Source organism: Episyrphus balteatus, chromosome 2 (genome assembly GCF_945859705.1).
Source record: "Episyrphus balteatus chromosome 2, idEpiBalt1.1, whole genome shotgun sequence".
Taxonomy (NCBI): Eukaryota; Metazoa; Arthropoda; class Insecta; order Diptera; family Syrphidae; genus Episyrphus; species Episyrphus balteatus.
In genome coordinates, this window is record NC_079135.1 from 69,617,859 (window position 1) to 69,638,254 (window position 20,396).

The following is a 20,396-nucleotide window of genomic DNA, read 5'->3' on the forward strand; positions in this document are numbered from 1 at the left end:
GCTATGACTTATCGTAATAGTTTTTTGTTAAATTAGTTCTCACAACAAGTCTCTATTCAATTTAAGGGCTGCAAATTATTGCTTTTAATCAAATCTTTATGTTTCAAATCATTAAAATTGTTATTCTTTTTATGTTTTAAATCATTAAAATTACTAGTTTTTATGTTGCAAATCATTAAAATTGCTCAAACGTTTCTCGCTCTCCCATAATTTAATTAAAAAAAAAAAAAAAAAAAAAAAAAAAAAAAATTATTTAAAAAAAAAAAAAAAAAACAAAAACTTAAAAAATTTTAAAAAATATTAAAAATTTAAAATAATTGAAAATTTAAAAAATTTAAAATTTTAAAATTAAAAAATTAATATTTAATACTTAAAATTTAAAATTATATACAAATTTACTCCTCATATCTATGTTAATATAAACTTTTGTCTAATATTTTGTGTAATATTTATTTATGTAATTTATTATTTCAAATTTATTGTAAATCTTTTTGATACATCTTCTCTTTATATAATTTTATTTATTATACTGAAATGTCATTTCCGGCAGACGGCAGCATTGTCATGTCCGTATTTCCAATAGAAAAAAATTGTAATTTATCTAATGAATAAAGGAAGAATCTAATCTAATCTAATCTCTAATCTATAAGTTAACTAACTTAAAACTGCTTTGAACTGCAAGAGCAAGTACATGCGACCCAGTCGTGCATTTTATTTTCGTGCAAAAAGTAAAATATTTACTATTTAAAGAATTTCAAATAAATAAAAAATTAGAAATATCATCAAAGGGTTAGAAATAAAAAAAAGTGTTCGAAATTTTTGCTTCTTATGTTCAATAATTTTTTTGCTTATGTAGGTTTTGGGAAACGTTATCCCCACCATAAAAATATATAAATATATGTTTTGATAGATGATGAAATAAATCACCACATTTTTGCAGTTTTAAATGACTTAGTTCAAATCACTATTACATGAGCAATTTTCAAATTCTCCTAAGCTTATTTGAGTATTTTATTACTAAATATCGTTTAAATTTTAGATAAACCCAAGAGAATTTGAAAATAAGGAAAAGTATCTAAATTGGTATGAAATGTATTTTTTTTTTTTAATTTAACATTTTTAAAAACTTTGAATTTTTCTTTTTTTTTAATAAAAACAAAGTTTTTAGAAATATAGTTATAATAATTTATTTAAATTAAATATCACAATCAAATAAATAATAACTTATTTAAAATCACAACAAACTACATAAAAAAATCAATAAGGAACATCGATTTTCCTTTTTCTCATTTCTTGGGCAATATATTGATTAATAAGAAATCCTGCTTCACATGGATCATTTATCTGCATGGCCGTCAAACGTTCATTAAAATCTTCTGCTAGAGCGATTGCAATTGCCGTTATCAATGGATTATGATTGCCAACTTCATCAGCCATTTTTTCAATTCCACGAGTAGAAATGAGATTATTCTTAGTCATCTAAAAATAAATACAATGAAGTGGTGTTCAGTTTCTTAAATTGAGAACTTACCAATTGTAAACGTTGTAAAATGCATGCCATTACGCATTTTACTTTTCGAGTTGGATTTTCTTCGTTTAATAAATCTCGTGGTATTTGACCTAATAACCAGAGAGGCGACTAGTTATAAATCCTAAACAAATATTTTATATTTTATAGCTTACTTAAAGGAACACCAACTTGGTTACCACAAACTCTTTTTAAGCTTTCAATTTTGTTTCCCAAGCTCATTTTTTGTTGCCGTTTTGGTCGCATATCATAAGAAGGTTCTTCTATTGGTTGACTTGGGTATCCATAAACATCTGAATGACAAGGCAAGAGAAGATCGGATGGAATCTGGAAATAAAAAAAATTTAATTTAAAAACTGAACAAAAAACAGTAGTTATTACCTCAAATTGCTGAGCCTGGTTTAACGATATGATACTCATTAGAATCATCATCACATTTGTTGTGTGCCCCATGATGATTTGATTGGAAATGTATGATAAACAGTGATTACTTTTTATCGTTTTTGCAGTCTTTTAAACAAAATTGTAACTTGACACCTAACACGAACGTGTAAGGTGAAGGTTTATTTTTGTGTTTATGAAATGTCTTTTTGCAAGCTCAGCTTTTAATTAGCCTTGAATAAGTTTGCATTTGTTTAGAAGACGCGTGGTTTGGTTTGTTATTGAATCATTTGGTAATAAGATTGCTACAATGAACACCCCACCCAGCGACAAAAAAAAAACTCGCATTTATCTTCAACCTTTCTTGGACTATTTAGACGTAAGATTTTATCGTTCATCTGGTTTTTTTGCTTTTTATGATTTATTTATATTTGGTTCTGATAAATTAATAGTTAATTTTTGAAGTATACAGTCAGTAATACTTGGATATCCTAACCCATAGTACCTACTCTTAAATATTATGTCGAATTCCTTTCAATGCAAAAATCGAATTTTCGGCGATCTCGAAGCGAATTTTTTCTGAAAATCATGTTCCATAGAAAAAAAATTCGCCTCAAACGAAGCAGAATTCGAATTTTTTTTAATCCCTCTTTTTTGAGAGATTTACACGGATTCACACACACACTTGGAACATTTGACATTTCTCAAACGTCAAGCTGAAAGATTCCTTCGTGTTGTTTGTTTATTTGAGAATACCAACTTCAAATATAGAGTAAATTATAATGGAATATGGTGTTTTTATTGCGGAAAAATATGAAATAAATAAAAAAAAAACAATGTGCGATCAAAATATAATTTTTCTTGGCATAGTTCTTGTGAAAAAGTCAAATTACTGTGACTTTTCTTCTCGTGATTATCTTCAGGAAATTTTTTTCTCTGTAAAACCACAGCATACGGCCAAATAATTAACCTTTTACTTCATCTTCACTCAGATCTTAATAATATCTGCAATTTCCTATTGATTTGGATTAAATTAAATTAATATTACCGAAGCAAATAAACAAAATTATTGATCAAAGGAACCTTTGGTTTTATTTTACAGAAATTGTTTTGATTTCAGCTTGACGTTCGTGTAAAATTTGTTGTCAAATGACACACACACAATCGCAAAAAGAATTCGGTTTGTTTTCATGTTCCTTTTTAACACCAAAAATTCCATTTTTTTGAGGCGATTCTAAAAATTGAAAGGAATTCGACATTAAACGCTTTTTGATTTTTACTTGCGATATAGATACTTTATATCAATGTATGCATTCGTACAAAAACTAAAGTAGATATCATTGTATATATATTTCTATAGTACTATCATGAAGTCGAATTTAGTATTAGTTGATGTCGCCACTTTTTTGAGGTGGCGCTCAGTGTGTTTTTTTCATACAAATTCTGCTTTTTCAAGTCACCACTAGAGTTCCTAAGATCGTTTTACTTCATGATAGTACTATGGAAATATATATACAATGGTAGATATAACATTTTTGTATGACATTACGAAGATAGAGAATGCCAAAAAAGTGTGTCCTGGAAGTCCGTCAGGCTGTCAGTCTGTCAGTCTGTCAGTCTGTCAGTCTGTCAGTCTATCAGTCTATCGGTCTATCAGTAGGTCTGTTTAATGAATCTGATCTGCACAGAAAAGATCCGAAAAGTACAGGTTTGTGTGTTTCATAAGGAAACACCTTGCCCTAAACTGTTCTACAAACTGTCATTTTGTGTTCCATGAAGTTTTCCAGCACAGATAAGTTCAAGTTTTTCTGCCCCTACTTTTGAGGTAGAGCAAACGAGTGAGAAGTGTCAAACAGCAACTGATTTGTTTTATTTTTACAAAAATATATTTAAATAAATTCAAAATAATGAAAATTTGTTTAGAATATTCCTAATATGAAGAAAAATTCAAAATGTGAAAAAATATTCTGATTAATTATAATTTATTTGAATGAAAAGTCATAACAAAAAAAATCATTTTAATTTTAAGTTTCAAAACTGTTAGGCAAAAGTCAACCCTATAAAATAGGAAGGTGTACTTTTCTGATCTCTTTTGTTTTGACAGTTTTCAAGAATTTGTGCTGTTCTGATCTTTTCTGTTCCAGTTTTTCTTCATTAAACAGACCTAATCTGTCAGTCTGTCAGTCTGTCAGTCTGTCAGTCTGTCAGTCTGTCAGTCTGTCAGTCTGTCAGTCTGTCAGTCTGTCAGTCTGTCAGTCTGTCTGTCTGTCTGTCTGTCTGTCTGTCTGTCAGTCTGTCTGTCTGTCAGTCTGTCAGTCTGTCAGTCTGTCAGTCTGTCAGTCTGTCAGTCTGTCAGTCTGTCAGTCTGTCAGTCTGTCAGTCTGTCAGTCTGTCAGTCTGTCAGTCTGTCAGTCTGTCAGTCTGTCAGTCTGTCAGTCTGTCAGTCTGTCAGTCTGTCAGTCTGTCAGTCTGTCAGTCTGTCAGTCTGTCAGTCTGTCAGTCTGTCAGTCTGTCAGTCTGTCAGTCTGTCAGTCTGTCAGTCTGTCAGTCTGTCAGTCTGTCAGTCTGTCAGTCTGTCAGTCTGTCAGTCTGTCAGTCTGTCAGTCTGTCAGTCTGTCAGTCTGTCAGTCTGTCAGTCTGTCAGTCTGTCAGTCTGTCAGTCTGTCAGTCTGTCAGTCTGTCAGTCTGTCAGTCTGTCAGTCTGTCAGTCTGTCAGTATGTCAGTCTGTCAGTCTTGACAAATTTAAAACTCTCTACAAACAAAACTACTTGTCCAAAACTTATAAAAAATACATATTTGTGCTCTATGCGTCGATATCCTTCGAATAGGAAGATTCAAATGCGTAGTTTTGTTTTTAGAGAATTTTGCAAGTTTGGGGGTGTTTTGATGCGTATTTACGGAGATATGACGATTTAAATGTTTTAAAATGTTATTTTCTTGAAGTGTGAATTTCTGACTTCCAATTAATTCCTATTCAAAAGATATCGAGCCCAAAAATGTATTTTCTATAAGTTTTGCACTTGTAGTTTTGTTTTTAGAGAATTTTGAATTTGCAAGTTTGGGGGTGTTTTAATGCGTATTTACGGAGACATGACGATTTAAACATTTTGAAACGTGATTTTCTTATAACTTGACTTTCTGACTTCCAATTGATTCCTATTCGAAAGATATCGACTCAGAGAGCACAAAAATGTATATTTTTTACAAGTTTTGGACTTGTAGTTTTGTTTTTAGAGAATTTTGAATTTTGCAAGTTTGGGGGTGTTTTGATGCGTATTTACGGAGATATGTCGATTTAAACATTTCAAAATATGTTATTTTCTTGAAACGTGAATTTCTGACTTCCAATTGATTCATGTTCGAAAGATATCGACTCAGAGAGCACAAAAATGTATTATCTATAAGTTTTGGACTTGTAGTTTTGTTTTTCGAAAATTTTGAATTTTGCAAGTTATACAAAATACATATTTGTTCAGAGAGCACTCTGTGTCGATATCTTTCGAATAGGATACAAATCTGTGCCAAATATTCACGTTTTGAGAAAATCACTATTTGGAATATTTAAATGCGTTTTCTGACTCTATTTGACGTCCAAATCTCAAACTTTGTATGTAGCGTTAAAATTACGGTACTTCTTGTCATATACTGATTTTAGTAAAGTTAAAATTTCTCGAAAACGGCTCCAACGATTTTGTGAAAAAAAATCCTAATGTAAGTTTGAAGACAAAAGCCTTAACTACAATGACCTAAAAAAAAGTGGAAAATTTACAAAAGTAAAAAAGTTTTATTTCTTTATAGCGCTATTTGTTTTTGGAAAAAACTAAAAAAAACTGTTTTTTAAACCAAAAAATAAGCTTTCTGCCGTCACAAAATGAGTTTGAAAATTTTCACTTTTTGACTTTTTGCAAAAAGTGGCCGTTGTAGTTATACCTTAAGTCTATCTTTTTATAAAATTTTTTTTTGAAAACTAAGCCCAAGGGGCTAAGGTGTTGTTGTATTTAACATGTAAATTGCTTAGCCCAGCCTGCGTTTTTTTTTTTTGTCCAGTTAAGACCAGTTGTAATAAAAACACATCTTTTTTATTAATGATACCTGCTTTAGAACTGTTTTTTTTTTATCAGATTTTCTCCAAAATTGCTAATTCGATTTCAACGAAACTTTTTTTAAAAAAGCATTTATATAATTTTAATATAAGCCAACAATAAAATTTTGAACAAATTAATAATATGGCGACAAAGTGACATGACGACAAGGCGAAGTGACAACTAGGCGACAACGTGACATAGTATATTTTATTCTATAGAATTATTTATTTAAAAAAAAATTAAATAATAAAGCTTTTACTCATTAAAAACAGTTAGAATTTGTGGAAGTTATGGTTTTTTTACTCGAGAAAGAAATTTCAATTTATTGCAAAAAAAACCCCAATTTTCATGATTTTTTGAAATTTTATCAAAATTTTGAGGGTGTTTGGGCAAAATTGACTTCAGATTCGGATTCACCACGTCAAAATACATAAAGATAGGCAGGTCCGTTCAAAAGTATTGACACCTTTTTTTTGGCTTGTGTTATCATGGGCAAGAAAAAATTAACAGTATTTAAAATATATATCTGAGCAACCAAAATCGATTTAAAAATTATGACCACAAAAAATTTTCTACCATTATTATGAACAGAGAAATTAATTTTTCATTTCTTTTATTGTCCCAAAAAATTGAAATTTCTTTCTCGAGTAAAAAAATCACAACTTCCACAATGTCTAACTAATTTTGATGAATTAAAACATTTTTATTCAGCATAAATAGAACAATAAAACTGTTTATAAAAAAAATTTTTCAAAACTCAAAGTGAAGCTTAAAACAGTCTCCGAACTCTAAAAAACTGTGAAAAAAATGTTGTACTTTTATATTCAGCCCATAAAATCTACACCCAATTAGGTGCTTGAGCATAATAAAAAATATTTTCAGAAAGAACAACTCCTCTGTTTAGAACTGTAAAAAAATCTGAAATCGAATGGCTGAGTAAAAAATCGTTGAAATCTGAAAACATTGAAAAACGGTTTTTTGACGATAACTTGAAATTTTGAGGGTCTACGAAAAATTTCAAGTGCCGAAATATGATGTACTCAGTAATACCTACAACCTCTGCTAGGTCATTTCCAAAGTAATTGACATGATTTTTATTGTGTAATGGAAAGTGCATCTAACATTCTTTTTTTTCGTTAAGATTTTTTTAATTTTGCAAAAATAAAAAATAATAAGCGAAATCGCGCGGGACGAGCGACGCATTCTGTTCAGCTCTTTATCTAGCAAATAAAAAATTCTTGGCAGCACTTAAAATAAAAACAAAATTTCAAGAAATGACATTCCGAAATAACTCCGAATAACTTGGGCAAGGCAAAAGCAAAAAAAAAAAAACGGCTATAAAAATCAAAACAAATCGACACACGCAGATGCAGATGCAGAAAACAAAAATTTTTAGTTCAAGGATTTTGTTTTCATTTAAATCTTTACATTAATGTTCTATTAAAATTCAACAAATATGCAAGAAGATACCTCCAACAGTGTATACTATCTAATAAATGATTTATGTGAGAATTTAATCAAACAACATACCAAATCTAATCAAGTTAATACAACATCTGTGCGTAAACTCAAATCACGATCCTTTGAAGTTCTATTGAAAAAATCAAAACAATATTGCAATGCACCGATTGATGAAAATTTTGATTCATTTCGAGAATTAAATATTTGTTATTTTTCTGCCAAAATCTGTGCCAAAAACAATTCGAATGAAACGAAAAAGTTGGCCAAATTTGAAGAACATTTGCAATTCATAGCTAATAATTCGTTTTTCAATGAAGAAAATGGCCAAAATATTTTGCAATTCCTTTTGCTATTGGAAAACAATAAACAGGAACAAATTATTTCAGAAAAACAGGTTTGTTAAGGCAATTAGCTAAATGGAATATAGAAAATAATGTTATTAATCCATTGACAGACATATCTTTTGGTACCGGGACCATTCACCTTGCATGCAAATTACAAAGACAGCCATCATTATCCAAAGCAACTAGATACAAATCTTTGTTCCCCACCTCAATTCTTCAAAGGAGTACATTCGATAAAAGATGCCGACAATCCCTATTTACCAAGAATCATCTTCGATGGAGAACCAAAAAACAAACTATTGGATATCGATAGCAAATTTGCAACCAAGGCTATGGCTATTCCTGAAAATTCATTTACCGGTTTGGCTTCAAAAGTTTGGGGAAATTCTTTCCAGATTAATGTTGGAGCATTTCGACTTTTTAGGATACCATCAAGCAGTGAACCAAAAATTGTAAGCCTAGATTATATTGTAAAATTGAATTAGTCTCATTAGCACTGTTTCATTGGAGCTGGTAGTTTACCACTAGTAGATGTTTTGGTTAATCTAGTACTATCATCTACTCATGCTCTTCTTCCCGAGTTGATAAGATTTGTATTGAGTTCGTCAAAAGTGCATTATTATTAACTTTAACTGGTCACTAAGATTCCTCAACATTGGGAAAACATAATGACGGAGTCACTTTAGTGAAACCGTAGGCGAATAATCTAGTGCAGACATGATCGTGAATTTAATTCTTCGGGAATTGAATTGTATCCCCAAAAATTATTAAAACTCACTAACCGAAATAAAACTCGTAGTTTGAATGGAGTTGTAAGGAGTTTATTGGGTAAAGAGGTGGACTCCGCTCAACAACCAAGTTTTTATATGGAGGTCTCACAGCTGAAACGGACCAAGTCAAAAAAAGAAAAAAATTAGTTTTATTAGTTTGATCCAAAAGCGTTTCGATTCAAATTGTCATTTGTTCGAAAAAAAATATTCACCATGGTATCGTCTTTACTTAAACTCGTTATATCTCCAAATTCACTTTTTATGACTTGGTTCATTTCAGCTCATAGCTCTCCATATGACCAACAGTTAAGTCCATAAATAGTAAAAATTTTTGGTCATTTGTAAAACACTACTGCTTGGTCTTCGGTTCCAATGCTTCTCTTCAATGCCACACGCTGCAAAATAGTCTTAGTACTAGCGCGTTGATGACTTCATGACAAGAATCTTCTTTAGCACTGGGTGGCATTGTATCGCCATATGTTCTTAAGAGGAGTTCTTTCATGATAACAAAACCACTGCGTAAGATTTTCTATTTGTCCTATTGTTATTTTCCCTAGTAGATGGAAACAGTTTTTGACTAACCGGTCCTTTAAAAAGTCCAATCTTCTTCACAGTACAACAACCGATCGTTAACACTTACAAACGTACCTTCTTTTCAAGGTCAAGAAAACGCTGATTAATTATTAGCTTTTCGTATTATATGTCAACTGTTGATCTGCTGGAGTGGAACAAATCAATGTTTACACGGAGAAGGCTTCAAACACTTCTCTCGGAAACCCGTACTTTTTGTTGTTGGTGAGTTTCTTCTTCGCTGAATAAGAAGCTACCTTTCTTCATATTGCCATATTGAATGAATTCAATTTGAAAACCACAAAAATAAAATGCACGACTGGGTCGCACGAACTTGCTCTTATTGTTAAAGTTGCTTAAATTTTTAAGACTTTTTATGTAGAAATTTGGAAAAAAAATAAAATTTGTTTTTTAAAAAAATAAAATCTGAAATCAAATTGCCCTCCAAAACAAGTATGCAGTTTTAGTTGATATATTAAGATGCATTTAAAAAAAAAATTTTCAAAATCGTTAGAGCCGTTTTTTTAAAAAAACTAATTTTTTATAGATAATTTTTTGGAGAAAAAGTTTTAAAATAAAATTGGTATCCCATTTTGTAGAAATCACTAATCAACATCTAAAAACAAAATTTCAAAAAAATTCAATGTCCCGTTTAAAAACTTAAAAATTATTTTTTTGGAAATTTTATATTTGGTTTATATTTAAATTATATAAATACTTCTTCATAAAAAGTTTAGTTGAAATCGAATAAGTAGTTTCGGAGATAATCGGATTTGAAAAAAAAAACGGTTCTATGGCAGGAACCGTTAATAATGATTTTCAAAAAAAAAATTTTTCTTTAAAAGATAGACCTTAGCTTAAAACTATTATTTGAATTTTTTAAACAAAATGGTTGGAGCCGTTTTCGAGATATTTCAATTTTACTAAAATCGGTATATGACAAGTACCGTTATTTTGGTCCAAAAAAATTAATTCCAAAATACCCTCTGGAGAGTCGCCAAATAACGCTACATACAAAGTTTGACATCAATCGGTCCATCCGTTTAGGCTGTAGCTTCGTTTACAGACAAACAGACTGACAGACAGACAGACAGACAGACGGACTTCCGGGACCGTTACCCACTTTTTTGGCTTTCTCTACCATCGTAATGTCATGGAAAAATGTTATCTCAATTTTTTTTTTTTACGAATGGATAACTTGATATATAGTACCTATATCGCAAGTAAAAATGATGGAGCTGCATCCCAGGCCTCCTTTCTGTCTCCAACTCTATTTCTCATTTTTAATAATTATCTTTAAAGCAATGCTGCAAAATTTTAAGGTTTCTTTCAAAAGCACAAATTCAACAGCTATGAGCTATAGTATTGTATTAAGATGAAATAGGACCGATTTTTCTTAACATTTTGATAAAGAGTACTTTGAGGAAAGTGGTCAAAATAAATTCAAGTTAAGTCAATATATTGAAAAAAAGCCTTATTCAAAAACGAGCAGAATTGGTCAAGAAGAAACACCAATTTGACCCTCTCTATAATTGTACAATGAAGCACTAAAAAAAAAATAAAATGCACAAATGGGTCGTAGTACTTCTTCTTGCAGTTTAAAAAACTTTTATGTTAGTTTACTTGTAAATTTTAAGAGCTGCCTCTATGTAAATTTTAAAAAAATTTTGTTGATGTTGGAGAAGAACCGATATTTAGGCCAAAATTTTGTTAAATGAATTTTTTTTTTGGTTATTTGACTTTTTGAGAAAAACTAAAATTGGAGTTTTATTGCAATTGCTTTGAATATTACATCTGCAAAGTTTAATCAAAATCGTTAGAGCCGTTTTCGAGATATTTGGTATAACTTGAAAAATTTGTATGGGAGGTACATTTTCTGCGAGACCCACTTTTTCGGAATTCTCCATCATCGTAATGTTGGTTTTGATTAAAGCTCAAATTTTTTTTTCGACACGAAACCAATACTTGCCCTATAGCGCAAGTAAAAATAAATAGGGAAAAAAACGTATGGTGCAATAATATAGAAAATTAAAAAATTAAATAAATCGATTTCACTTAAACACAATGATAAGTTTAAACAAAAAACAATACTAAGTTTAAACCACTTTTTCAAAAAAAAAGGCAAAACATTTGACCAGGACACTGAACACGGTGGCAATAACTTTTGTATGCCTATTAAGGTGTGATTTTAAAGGGCGGCAAAAAATACTTACAGAGCGAAAAAATAGCTAGATCTGGCCCTGACATTTAAGTTGAATTACTCGAGGTTTTCCATATTTTCTTTTTGAATCTAATTAATTAATCTAATTAGTTAACTTTATGACAACTTTTTTACTTTAATTTTATCAAATTGCACATCTTGATTTTTAAAATTCAAGTTCGTGGACATGTAGTTTTATATAATTTTGACTACAGGTAAAGAAGCTCAAACAATAGATACTGAGCGGACAGTGATAGGTATTATTAAAAAATTGTATTTCCTTATTAAAACCGGAAAAAACATACAAAGGGTTATAAATTTCTAAAATTTAATTTTAAGAAAAGTTATTCATTATAGCTTCCCTGACTGCCTTATAATAAAGAATAAACTGACCCCTTATATTCAATTTTTTATCTTAGGTTCCGAGATAATATTTGCCTTATTTTTGCATTATAAACCAAACTAATTAATATTTATTTTTATTTCAGCCTAAGTCTACTCTTCCCTTAGAAAATGTTGCAAAACCAATCAAAATTACAGAAGACATTGATAAAATTCTTTCATGGAACTGGGAAAACCTAGATTGTATTGGTATACCTTTGAACAAACCACATATTGCCGAGGCTAATTTGGCCCTAGAATTGCAAGCTATTCATGACAAATCTATAGGCAAAGATACAATTGCCAAAATCGTCTCACAAGATAGATTCTTTCGTGACCTTAAATCACTTACAGGTGAATATTTTTTTTATTCCATAAAACAAACTAAATTATTTATCAAAAATTGTTTTTTTAGTTGGTATACAGTCTGATTCATTTGTTCATGATGAACATATTCTCTTCAAAATGATTGATAACATAACCGTAATGGGTATATTACCTGGAACAATAGAAAACTATGTAACAGATTTTATTGAATGCGGAACGTGTTATAAAAGATTGCAGATTATGATCATGAAGCGAAATTATAAACTTATGTTTGAAGGTTTTATTTTTAAGGTAAGTTAACTTTATGATATAAATATATTTTTTTAATTTTTAACTTGAAACCGTTTGCACATAAGTATGAAACTCAAGTATTTAAAATAAATAAAAATGTCTTAATTGTAAATCTGAAAATGCAACATCAGCAACTTTGCGATTCTACCAAGTTCAATGACTATAGCTCTGGTCAACAGATCCCTATATTTCAATTTATTAGTGATGCCTAAATTTTTTATTTTATTTAAAAAAAAACTTTTTTGTCACGCTTAAAACTTGTCTTACTTACCTCTGAAACTCGATTAGCATGGCTAAAATATCAATAATAACGTTTAAAGCATAAATATATTATGCGGCAAACATAATTCTAAATAGAACTTAAAACATAAGTCAAATCTATTAAAAATATACATTTATCATTTCAATATTTTCAGGCATTATGCAGTGCTGTTGACGAATACTTGGTTACATTTCGGCAATTTGTGTTTTCTGTTCAAAATGAATCCCTCTTGGAATTTTATAAACGAATGAAAAAAATGATGAAACAAATTTCCAACTTATCTTATACATTAGCTATTCACCCATGTGGTAGATATTCATTTATTATTCCTGCATAATTCATTCTTTTATTACATTATTTCAATTCTTTTAGTCGATGTTAATATCAAACCACCTATGGGTTCTCAATTTCTCGGCTATTTATATAGAGAAATCATGCGAGTCACCGAAAGAGATTTTATTATGTTATTGGTATTCATTTTACGTCGCTGTTGTCATGTGTATTTCAAATATCTTCAAAAGTGGCTCTTCTATGGTGTCCTTGATGATCCATCTAATGAGCTCTTTATATGCTTTGTAGATCATTATCGTCAAAACACTAAATACTTTTATGACAAAGCATATTTTGTACGTAAAGATTCTGTGCCTGGTTTTTTTCAAGGCTACGAAGATCAAGTTCTACAATGTGGCAAATATACAATGCTTCTCAAATCATTCAAGCCAAATCATCCTTTATTTGAACTAGATTATCCATCTATGTCGGTGTGTTTGACTTTTGAAGAGGTTCAGAAATTTGAATCATCTTGCAAAAAATACACTCAACGTGCTAGAGAAGTCTGTGGTAAGCCTATAACAATTCGTGATGTTTTCGAGAAGCAATTGGAAAACAAAAAGAACTTTCGCACAATGGCAAGTGAAAAAAGTCGTGCAAATATGGAGCAGTGGAGTTTGGAGCAGGAAACTATTGCTGCCGCATATGCCGAACAGAAAAAGAAACGACACGAAGAACTTACGCTTCAATTGCAGGATGCAAAAAATCGTAAAATAAGTGAGCGTCAAGCAAACATAGAAGTGGAACTTAAACTTTTGAAAGAAGCCCAAAATATGGAAGAGAATCGATTGTTGTGTGACAATATTAATCTTAAGAAAAGGATCGAATACTATACAGAATTAAGCGAAATGCTGGATGAACAGTTGGGTGGAAAAAAATCTCTGCATCTAAATCTTGCAGTTGCGAATGATCAAGGCTCCAGAAAAGCACCGGATACACCAATAAGTACGGCTGGTACCGATTTTGAGTCCTGCTTCGGTGATGAGGATGCTGAATCTGTTTATGGCGAATGCATAACTGCAGATTTTGTCGAAAACTTTGCAAAAAATGAAACTGAACTGAATAAAATGATGCAACCAGAATCCTGCTTGCCAACTAAACCTGCTCTGAAAATGAGCACATCAGATTATTTTAATTGCAATGAAATTCCAGAGGTTATAATATCTGATATAGACCGAAATCGCACCAAGATCCTAGGAGGTTCTGAAATGAGCGAATGTATGAGCGAAACAATAGTTCCCGAAGTTGTTATATCGAAACCTCTCACAGATGCACAAAAAAATCGCTTCAAAGTGCTCCATGAAGAATTTGGAATGGGAGGTGATGGTAGTGCTATCACCCAAACAGCTGATATTAACTTTAATCCAATAGAAACCGTTCATGTGGAATTAACTGACTTACAAAAGAATCGCAAGAAAATGATGCAAAACGATACATTTGCTGAATATAACAAAGATCCATTAGCGAGTCGAAAAAATTTAAATTTGGATTTGAACACTGAACGCGCGAGAAATAGAAAGAAAGTTCTTGAAAGTGAATTTAATATTCTCACAGGTATTGACACTCACAATCAGCTCACGCCTATGTCTACAACATCAGATACAATGCCATCAGTTGTAAATGTTGTAGAAGAAGACAAAGAAAATGCTAATATTAGCCTGGCTAAGGTTGATTTGGAATCTCCAGCGTCTGTGTCTGAAGTGGTTGAAAAAGAGCCGCCACCAAGTTCGCAAATTGTACAAACACCTGAATGTGGTTTGAATACTGCTGGAATTCTTGCTCGTCAAGGATTTAATTTCGTTCAAAGCAAAGAAAATTCCTTGCATGACACTTCTTCAGACAGACAACTTACATTATCAACATGCAAAGAATTGCCTGCTATTCGAGATGCATATCAGCGATGTGAGGAATTGGTAAAATCAAATTTCAAATGTCAACCAGTAAGTCCTCATTTTCGTTTAAACTATGGCAACACAAATGCACCCACAACTGAACAAGTCAAAGATCTCATGCAAAAACAAAGAAATCTCAATAGTCTGAGTGTTATAACTCTAACTGAATTTCTTCAAAAGTCAATAGTGCTGCCAATGAGTACGCATTTGGATATTATCAATAGTGAGGTTATGCGTGTGTTCTTAGAGGATCTAGATGTGTTGGGACACTTTAAAAGTTTGAGAAATTATTTCTTCTTAATGGACGGTGAATTTGGCTCCATTATTTGTGATGGATTAATTGGTCGTTTGGAGAATGGTGCGAGTCCATCGAAATTGTTGAATTATCAAACTTTGCATTCAATTTTGGATACAGCACTAGGATCGAGTATTATGGGTAAGTTAAAAAAGAACTTATGTACTTTGTTAAACCGATATTTTGTACTCTTTAAAGTAAGCGGAGATAATCCTAGGTATACAGTAAATCTTGATCCCATATTCAAAACAAATAATAGATTTATTAAAAAGAGAAAAAATGTAGAACAGAACGCCAGACAAGGAAATAACAACAAACACATTTAACGTTTTTTACAAATCTGTTATTAGCTGTTCTGACTCAAAAATTCTTTTCTTTTTAATTGTTTTAGACAGAGTCATTAAACACCAACGAAGCTGTTCAGAACAGTCCAAAATAGGCTCATTAAACAACGCTGATAGTAATAGAACGAGAGCCCACAGCAAATTTTGGGAGTGGAGGTATAACCAAAATGTGAGTATACAGTTTTATAGCCTTATGCCTTTTAATAACGTTTTCGAAAGTCTGGCAGCAATTAATGTGAGAAGGCTAAGGAAGCAAAAATTCACATTCTGAATATAAGGAATGATGCTCTGCCATTTCCCCTAAGCCTCAATACCTCAATCTCGGTGATACGACAAATAGAAATCAAGATTTAAGCTTTTTTAACTTACCATATCAACTATGTTCTTGGAGAGTTTTGAGTTCAAAATAACAAACAAAAAATTAAACAGAAAAGTCTCCAAAACATAGCCGCTTAAAAAGCTTATATCTTGAGTTCTATTAATCGCATCGTCAAGATTGATGTCTTCAGACTTAGGAAAAATGACGGAGCATCAGTTGCTCTATTAAAGAATATAAATAGTGTGAACTTAGCCTACTTATATGAATTGAACAACTCACATTTTTCAACCCCCTGAAAACAATACAAAGCCGCGATTTAAAGCTGCCAGACTTTGTTATAAGAACGCATAAGGCTATAAAACTGTATACTCACATTTTGGTTATACCTCCACTCCCAAAATTTGCTGTGGGCTCTTAGACTATAAATATTTTTAACTAATTAATAATAGTTATTTAATAATAGAGACCTTGCAATAATAGAGTTCTGTTGTTAATTTTCTTGCATACTGGTTATATAATAACTTGAAATCAGTGGGCATTGGGGTTTGGATACGAATATCTTTAAAACGGTTTAAGCAATCCATTTAATACCAAGGACCTTTTTTGTAGAACGTTCGATCCCCTACAAGAACATCATCCTTATATGTAATAATGACTTTTCAGTGAATTAGAAAATTTTGAAAAAGTAAAACATATTTTTGTAATTTTTGTAAATTGTACCTCGAATATCTTTAAAAAGGTTACATTAATTAAAAAATTATAAGACAATTTTTGTGGAGCAATCTGTTTCCTACAAGAGTGTGTCTTTCCCGTTTGATTTTTATAATTTTTCAATTTGTTACAAAATAAAGAAAAAAAAAAACGAATTTTTAATCATTTTCTCAAACGTTGGACCTCGAATATCTTTTAAATAGTTAGGTAAACAAAAAAAGTGTACAAGGCCTATTTTGTAGAGCGTTTAATTTCCTACAAGAATATTTAAAAAAAAAAAATGCTAAAAGTCGATTGATTAAAAATTATTTTTTTAAAATATGACATTGATGTAAATAAAAAAAAATTTAAAAAAAGATATATAATAGGTATATCTATCCAAAATCGGTATTATACAGACTAAAAAATCCAACTGGATTAAGACAAATTTTAAACAAAAGTTGTTCTTCGAAAAGTAATGGCGTAATATAAACATCTTTTGTTGGTCTTGTTTCTTTTTGATTAAAAAAAAAATAGCCCAGTTGGTCTTTTTTCTCAAAATAAATTGGCTATGTTTGACTTTGTGAGAGTGAAATAAATCCAACTGTTGAAAATTGTCTTTATTTCTCTTTTGAAAGGTGAGATAGGGCTAATTTTTAAAAGTTGGTCTTATTTCACCTGGCATTAAGAGGTCTTTTTTTTATCCGAGATCATTCCCGAATAGAAATAAATCTTTCCAATATCCATTCTTCATAAGGGATCATTGGATGTGCTACAAAAATCTGTGTATCAAATAGAAATTGATATAAATCGTTCAGTTTTGAGTTAATATACCAAAATACAGATTTTGAGCTAGAAAACAAAATAACGAAAGTAGAACGACTTTTCGGATCCAACCTGCTTTTTATTCAAATCTGTTCTATGATTTTAGTTTAAATTAACCTATTTATCCATTACAGGAAATGATAAAAATGCTGAGAATCTCTCATTCATTGTATCAGATGTACCCGAGAAGTTTGATCTCAATTCATCAGAAGTTTTATCCAATCTAACTCTAAGCTATCGCATTGACTGGCCATTGAATCTCATATTGAATCCAGAAACCTTGGACCAATATGCAAATATATTTAAGTATCTTATTAAAGTCAGAAGAATCAGTTGGGTTCTTGAAGAGTCATATCAAATCCTCAAAGAAATAGTCAAGAAAACTGGCAAAAAAATGCTCCAATCACCGCAGTACATTCATGTTCAACAAATTCGTCATAAGTTCTATCATTTCGTGCATGCTTTAAAAAATCATATCACCTCTAATGCTCTCCAAGCATCATGGAAAACATTCAAAGATGATTTAATAAATGCCACCAGTATTGAGGATATATATCGAAAGCACACAACATATGTTAAACGAATCTTATTTCTCTGCATGCTGAATCGACGTAGCGTCGAATTCTATAATGCAATTGAAAAGATTTTCAAGATCTCTTTACGATTTTATGGGTAAGCTTTAAAATTTTTTTTATTGAATACTAATATTGTAATATGGTTTATTTAATTTAAGGAATCTCAAGTCTCGTGACTGGAAGTTACGACCCGGCGATGAACATTACACCCATTCGCGCTACGAAAAGCTTGTTGCCGATGAAGCGGCTTTTGAAAATTTTATCAAATATACAATTTATTTGGGTAAAAAAATTGTTCGCCATGGATATCAGGAGGAAATTGGTGAATTTATTCATTTAATAAATTACAATCAATATTATATTGTTGATGGCGATGAGTAAGCGGAAGGCTTTTTATCGTTTTATGGTGCTTTTATTGGAAACAAAAACAAAAACCTAGTAATTTAATTTTAATTCACTATTTGCCTTTTACGAATTTAACTCCTAGCTAAAACTTTTAAAATGCATTTGTGTTTTGTTAAATGTTTTGTTCCTTAAAATTAGTTTAGTGCACACTTTAAAAGTATTATTATTAATAACGCACCGTGTGTGCAAAAGGTTTTATATATTTAAAATTATTAATTTGTGTTTTGAATATGTTAAATAAAAATTGAGTTGCGTTGTGAAATCAAAAAGAAAAAAAAAACAAAAGTTTTTGAATTTATTTTTAGTTATATGTATTATGTATGTATATACATTTAACTGTGGAAATGTAAATTTTCTCAGTCCAATATGAAATCCAACTAAGTAGATTTATTGCCAAAAGACATTTTATGAATTAGTTCAGGAAAGATGGATTATGAGACCAAGAATTTATAGACGTTTATGTGATGCCAATCTCAAAGAGTGCAAAAATAGTACTCTCAGTGGAGTGAACAAAGACGACATAATAGGCTTTTCCCACCAGACCCAAGCGTCGACTTTTCTGTTTAGGGACCTAATATTTGACGTGCAGGTCCAAAGTTTACTGTCCTTATTTTGTTTGAAGTGTTCGTTATCGGCAAATCCGTTTGTATCCGAGGCTATTCCAAAATGACCATAGTGATCCATAAGTTATAGACAGAGGTAGGTAGGTTTGTTTGTTTTTCCCTCTTTTAAAACCAATTAAAAAATGTATTTCAAATAAATCCAATTATCACTCACAGGTTTCATAAGTTTTGGTATCAAAACGGCGCATCCTGCGCTAATTGGGTCAATCAAACATGGTTTGCCTTGACCGCCATCTCTACCTACCTATAGACAGAGACACGTTTCCGTTTTGTTTTTATGAGTTATACATTTGTGATTTTTTTTGTGTGAAAATTAAATTAAGACTGGAGAATATTAATAATTAATGTATTTAAATTGAAAAAAAGTTTTTTATAAAATGAGATTTTTTCGATTGTTTTTTTTTTTATTGGTGATTTTAAATGTGTTAGTGCGATATAAAAAAAAAATATTTTCAAATTTTAAGTGCAGTTTTCTAAAAATGTTCAAATATGGCTTTTGGGTTTTTTATTTGTTTTATCATAAGCAATGTTTCAATAAACCAAATCATTGGGTGCGTTCACGTACGCACAGATACCCTTTCCAAGATACCTAAGTATCCGATACGTTTGTGAACACGAAACAGCTGTTCATCAAATCTCCCATAAGATACACGAGAATCCAGAAATTTTTAGGATACGTTTGGATTTTTTTGCTTGTCAACACAGCTGATCGATCAGCTGAGATTTTATATGGGATTACAACAACACAAAGGTATCCGGATACCCTTGGATCGGTACGTGAACGCACCCATTTTAAGGTTCAGCGGTCATCAAGCATAGTGACTTATTAACAATATGACTCGATAGAGAGCACATTGCAGGAAAGTTCCAAACGTTTGCGAATGTCGCTGATTACACTGGTCAACAAAATTAAACTTTTTTTTTGTTACAGAAACCAAGGTATACTTTTCTATAGGATTTTGGTGTGCTAAGCTCGAATCCGAAGTCAAAAAAATTCTATCACATCACGTTTTTGAGATAGTCCCGTTAGAAAATCGAAAATTCCGCTTTTTACCAGTTTTCGAGATTATTTCTTAGCTTTTGGTTAGTTGTTTTAGATAAATTTGTAACGGTTTCTAGTAGAACTAAATCTTGTCTTTCTAAATCCGTTTAAATCTTTTAAAAATCTCTTTTCTTCTTTGAGAAATCTGAAGTTGAAATCAACGTGTTTGGTATATCTTATGTTTATTTACTTTTAATAGCGAATCTCGAAAAGTTCTTTGCCAATCGCTTTCAAATTTTGACACAACGTTTCGTTTACATTCCATTAAGTTCTTGTCTTGTTTTTAACAAGAAAAAAATTATATTTTTCTCACTAGTAATTATTTAGTATAACTTATCTGACACAGTCACGCTTTGATGTATCTCACCGCGATTCACCACTTTCGCAGATATAAAAACTTGCAAGATTCAAAATAGAACGTTGTGTCAAAATTTGAAAGCGATTGGCAAAGATTT

The 20,396-nt window shown here is 30.9% G+C and overlaps 2 protein-coding genes across 2 annotated transcripts; one reads left to right on the forward strand and one right to left on the reverse strand.

The window, feature by feature from the left end:
* Positions 1-1,161: 1,161 nt before the first annotated feature.
* LOC129911513 (uncharacterized) lies at positions 1,162-2,407 on the reverse strand. Its single transcript, XM_055989329.1, has 4 exons — positions 1,910-2,407; positions 1,684-1,855; positions 1,532-1,620; positions 1,162-1,479 (listed from the first exon to the last, which is right to left on the reverse strand). The coding sequence occupies exons 1-4, from the start codon at positions 1,979-1,981 to the stop codon at positions 1,258-1,260; spliced, it is 555 nt and encodes a 184-aa protein (XP_055845304.1). The 5' UTR covers positions 1,982-2,407; the 3' UTR covers positions 1,162-1,257.
* A 4,909-nt stretch (positions 2,408-7,316) lies between these two features.
* Positions 7,317-18,502, forward strand: LOC129911514 (gamma-tubulin complex component 6). The gene is made up of 8 exons (XM_055989330.1): positions 7,317-7,850; positions 7,911-8,252; positions 11,829-12,075; positions 12,137-12,339; positions 12,756-12,909; positions 12,974-15,259; positions 17,431-17,968; positions 18,030-18,502. Exons 1-8 carry the CDS (start codon positions 7,452-7,454, stop codon positions 18,250-18,252), a joined length of 4,392 nt encoding a protein of 1,463 aa, XP_055845305.1. The 5' UTR covers positions 7,317-7,451; the 3' UTR covers positions 18,253-18,502.
* The last annotated feature ends 1,894 nt before the right edge of the window (positions 18,503-20,396 follow it).